This window comes from Prunus avium, chromosome 3 (assembly GCF_965620075.1).
Source record: "Prunus avium chromosome 3, drPruAviu1.hap1.1, whole genome shotgun sequence".
Classification (NCBI taxonomy): Eukaryota; Viridiplantae; Streptophyta; class Magnoliopsida; order Rosales; family Rosaceae; genus Prunus; species Prunus avium.
The window spans coordinates 17,894,124-17,898,884 of NC_142286.1; the positions used below are offsets into that span (position 1 = coordinate 17,894,124).

Sequence of the window (4,761 nt, forward strand, 5' to 3'; positions counted from 1 at the left end):
GCTCTCCACACTGAACTTCCTGGTTCTTCACCTTCAAATTCGGAAGCAAGTTCAGACCAAGAAGAAGAAGAAGAAGAGATGGCTGCCAATGAGTTCATGGGAGAACTTGATATCCCAACAATTCCAGCATCTCCTTCAAGCATTTTGATGCCCACTGTAGCTCGAAATTATGAGCTTAAATCTTCTCATCTTAATATGCTGCCTTCCTTTTATGGTTTACCTAATGAAGATCCATTAACTCATATAAAGGATATTTTTAATGTTGTGAGTTCTTTTCCCTTGACAGGTGTGACAGAAGATCAACTTCGAATGAGAGTGTTTCCATACACTTTGAAGGATAAGGCGAAATATTGGTTGAATTCTTTGAAGCCTGGTTCACTCACTACATGGGCTGCCATTCAAAAGAAGTTCTTGGAGAAATACTTCTCCACGCAAAAGACCGACATGCTTAGGGATAAGATCTTGTTATTTGCACAACAAGATGATGAATCGTTTTGTGAAGCATGGGAGAGATTCAATGGGCTGCTCAACCAATGTCCTCATCATGGGATTCCATTGAAGCTTCAAATGCGTATGTTTTATAAAGGACTAACCCTTTCTAGTCATAATATAGTCACCAATTTTGCAGGTGGTTCTTTTAAAACCAAAACTCCAGAAGAAACATACGAACTCTTTGAGGAGATAGCAATGGAGACCCAACATACGGATACAAGAGGTAAACGTGTTATTAGTGGTTCTAATGATGCTTCTAGTGTGCAGATTTCAAAACTGGAACAAAAGCTAGATGCTCTTCTTGCATTAAACTCAAGAAGCCCTTCGAAGGAAGTGTGTAGTATTTGCGAAACTCCTGGCCATGCTACCATAGCTTGTCCACTTGGGGCTGGATATCCAGAATTTGTGCAAGAGCAAGCTAAGTTGGTAAATTCCTACAACCAAGGTCCAAGAAATGATCCATACTCTCAAAGTTATAATCCAGGTTGGAGGAATCATCCAAACTTTTCATGGAGGAATACTCAGAATCAAGCCAATCCCCCTTCATTCCAAAAGCCACAACAAACATCATCATTGGAGGATATAGTTAAGCAGATGGCAGTCAACCAATCCAATTTCCAGCAAACTACACAAGCTGCCATTGCCAAATTGGAAGTTCAAATAGGCCAATTAGCTGCTGAAATAACTCAAAGAGCACCTGGGAAATGGCCAAGCCAAACCGAGATCAATCCAAAGAACCAAGAAGCCAAGGCCATTCATGTGCTCAGATCAGGTAAGATCATTGATAGTAAAGTTGATTCTAATCTTTCAAATGATGTTGTGATTGTAGAAGATGAAGAGGAGGAGACCACGGCTACAGAAGGGGAACATCTCAAAACTTCTCAATCTGCTCCTAATGCCAAATCAGATTCTCAGGAATCCAAACAATTCCAATTGCATAAGAGAGATGACAAATTTGTGCCACCACATCTTCAAGAAGATAGATACGTGCCACCCGCTCCATATGTTCCATCGATTCCATTTCTAGGCCGTCTTAAGAAAGCAAAGCAAGATAAGGCTTTTAAAGAGATTTATGATATTTTGAGTAAAGTTAATATCAATTTGCCTTTGCTTGATGTTATTGAACAGATTCCTGCATATGGAAAGTTCATCAAGGACTTGAAAACTCACAAGCTCAATTTCACTCCAAATGAAGATGTAAAGCTTGACCAGAATGTAAGTGCTGTGTTGCAAAGGAAGCTTCCACCCAAGGACGGAACCAGGAATTTTTATAGGGGTGGGCTAATTTTTTTTTTCCAATAAGATATCTAACATAAACTTGTTTGTCATAAAGTAATATATACATAAACACCAAATTAAACACACATTGTCAAACCTCAAACAAATAATACATTGCTTAAAAAAAAAAAAAAGAGCTTACCTAATGAAGTGGAACCCTACGCTCCTTGAGTGCATCAAAGTCATCAATTATTGAATCAGAATCAATGTTCACCGAAATTTCTTTCTCGATATAGACAATAATTCGCAAGATACTCATCCTCCATCTTGTTGCGAAGTACAGTCTTAACATGCTTCATAGCTGAAAATGCTCGTTCTGTAGTTGCTGTAGATACTGGAAGAGTTAACACTAAACGAATCAACCTATCAATCAAATAATAAGTCTTTGCTCTGTTCGTTTTGATGAATCCTAGACATAGTTCAGAAAGAGTAGACATGTTTTGAAAGATACCATGATGTTGGTCAAACTTAAAAAGTTCTAGCTGACATCTCAACAAACGCAAGTCTTTAACACTGAAATCATCGGGATAAAATTTCTCTGCAAGTTTGCAAATATCATCAATCTTAAATGCTTTAAAATCATTGCTAGGGTCCAAAGCAGAACTAAGAATAAGAAGTTCCATTGTTCCTTCACTGAATCTACTGTTTAATTCTTCCAATTGATAATCTATTGTATCATTGAATAAATCAACCCGGTAATGATGCTCATTTGTAATATCATCATGTTGTTGACAAGAACGACGCGTACCAACTTTATAACGAGCATTCATATCTGGCATATCAATGTCATGCTTTTTGCAAAATGATTCCACATTTTCTAAGAAAATATCCCATCCATCCAATCTAAATTTCTTCAGAACATCTTTTGTACTACGAACTAAATTCATAGCTGTCAAGATATCTTGAGATTTATTTTGTAATGCTCGACAAAGGCTATCAGTAAATCCCATTATTTTTTCTAACAAATGCAAGACAAATATGAACTTGTAAGATGTCATCGCTTGGAAAGTACCAGTAGCTTCCCCACGTATAGAGTTAGAGGCTCCATCCTTAATCAAGGTCTCAACAACTGTACAAGATGCATTATACATATCTATTAAGTCTGAACAAGAATCATAATGAGATCCCCAACGAGTAGCTCCAGGCCGATGCAAAGTACCAATCTGATTAGCCCCTTTACCTGTCGCACGTTCACCAGTACCCAACATATTTGCAATATCCATTTTTTGAGTAGATTGTAACTGACCATGGCGCTTGGGGGAAGCAGTGATGAGATTGATAATTGAATTCAATGTTGAAAAGAACAACCAAATAGAAGCCACATCTTTTGACGCAGCAACTAATGCTAATTGTAGTCTGTGAGCAAAACAATGCACATAATATGCATAAGGACAATCTCTAAGAAATAATGCTTGTAGTCCATTCCATGCACCTCTCATGTTGCTAGCACCATCATATCCTTGACCTCGCATTTTATCAATTTGGAGATTAGAATTAATAAGGACCCGAGATATCTCTTGTTTAAGTGTTAAAGAACTAGTATCTTCAACCCTCACAATCTCAAAAAAACGTTCTCGTACAAAACCATCCTTATCAACAAATCTTAACACAATAGCCATTTGCTCTCTATTAGATGCATCTTTTGCTTCATCAACTAGAATACAATAATGCGATTCTCCAACTTCTTCACGAATTTTAGTTCGAACTTTGTCTGCAAGAATATGCAAAATTTCCTTCTGAATCAACCCTGAGATATATTTAGCATTTCCAGGAGCATTATCTAAAACAACTTCATTAACTTTGTCATTCCATTGAGCTGTATATTTTATCAATTCAACAAAATTTCCACGATTCATTGAGTCTATCGATTCATCATTACCTCTAAGAGCACATGCTTGAAATGTAAGCCACCGAACACTCTCAATTGTTGCCTTGAGCCGTAATCGGTTCTTTAATATTTGCTCTTTCGGTTGTTTCTGAATAACTTTCTCAATATGTTGAGATGATTTCATTAAGTCCTCAGCACATCTTATATAGTTGTTATGTGGTGAAGATGGACCTCCAACATGAAGCAGAAATGCACAATTCTTTCCATCATTTACTCTTTTCCAATTGTTGAACCCATCAGTAATTAGTGCAGACCTACTTGCTGGATTTTTTTCAAAAACAAAACATGGTAAACAATATGCCATGTGTGATGAAGGAGAATACTCTAACCATGGAAACTGTGAGAACCAAGAATATTGAAACCGACGTCTCTGTTGCCCGAACACGGTCCTTCGATACTCAAAAAGTTTAGGTTGATAAGGCCCCAATTTGATATAAGCCCTTCGAACCTCATCATGTTGATTAATGGGGTATTCACAAATTGCAATGCGTTTCCCTGGATCCCGTTCTAAACAAGTAGCATCAAATTCTTTAGGGCCAACTATTTGAGATTCAAGATGAGTAGGTTCTTCCGGAATCGAAGTATCATTCCCACTTTTTTTAAAGAATGAATCAATAGTTTTTCCTCTCTTTGTCAATCTATTATTATCATCATTTGACATTATGTCCAAACAAGAAATAATACTATAAAGATAGAGAAGCAATAATGCTAACGCAATCAGCAATCCAAAATATGCAATCCAAACTGCATAAAGCAAAATATGTAATAGTTTATTGCATTGCATTTGCAAATTGCATCTACTGCCATATACCATCAAGAACTATAGATAACATACGCCAAAATTTCAATTAAAAAAAATCAATAAGATTATTGTACCTGAAGAGTGTATTGTAGCCTTTGGTAGAATTCCAATTTCAAATTTCCTTATTTTCTCAATACCTGTAGAAATACATATAAACCCAAATATTAATTTAAAATGACATTTTATCATTTACCAAATGCGCCATAAACACATAAATTGAATTTTGAAATAAAAACTACAATGATGAAGTTTACCTCTTGTGAGGAAATCAGTATCGCCGGCTCATTCATTATCAAGATGC

At 36.5% G+C, this 4,761-nt stretch overlaps 1 protein-coding gene and 1 non-coding gene across 2 annotated transcripts; both read right to left on the minus strand.

Moving 5' to 3' along the window:
* Nucleotides 1-444: 444 nt before the first annotated feature.
* Nucleotides 445-551, minus strand: LOC148295711 (small nucleolar RNA R71). The gene has a single exon (XR_015834838.1). It is a non-coding gene; the product is annotated as a small nucleolar RNA R71 (small nucleolar RNA).
* A 1,422-nt stretch (nt 552-1,973) lies between these two features.
* LOC110748309 (uncharacterized) lies at nt 1,974-4,319 on the minus strand. The gene is made up of 2 exons (XM_088250575.1): nt 3,203-4,319; nt 1,974-3,109 (listed from the first exon to the last, which is right to left on the minus strand). Exons 1-2 carry the CDS (start codon nt 4,317-4,319, stop codon nt 1,974-1,976), a joined length of 2,253 nt encoding a protein of 750 aa, XP_088106701.1.
* Nucleotides 4,320-4,761: the final 442 nt, after the last annotated feature.

Bases quoted from the DNA above. Each gene is read 5' to 3' on its own strand.
- LOC110748309 (XM_088250575.1), bottom strand. From the start codon at position 4,319: ATGTCAAATGATGATAATAATAGATTGACAAAGAGAGGAAAAACTATT. The intron at 3,110-3,202 runs GTGCATGGAATG...AATTAGCATTAG, and splicing joins TGGTGCTAGCAACATGAGAG to TTGCTGCGTCAAAAGATGTG.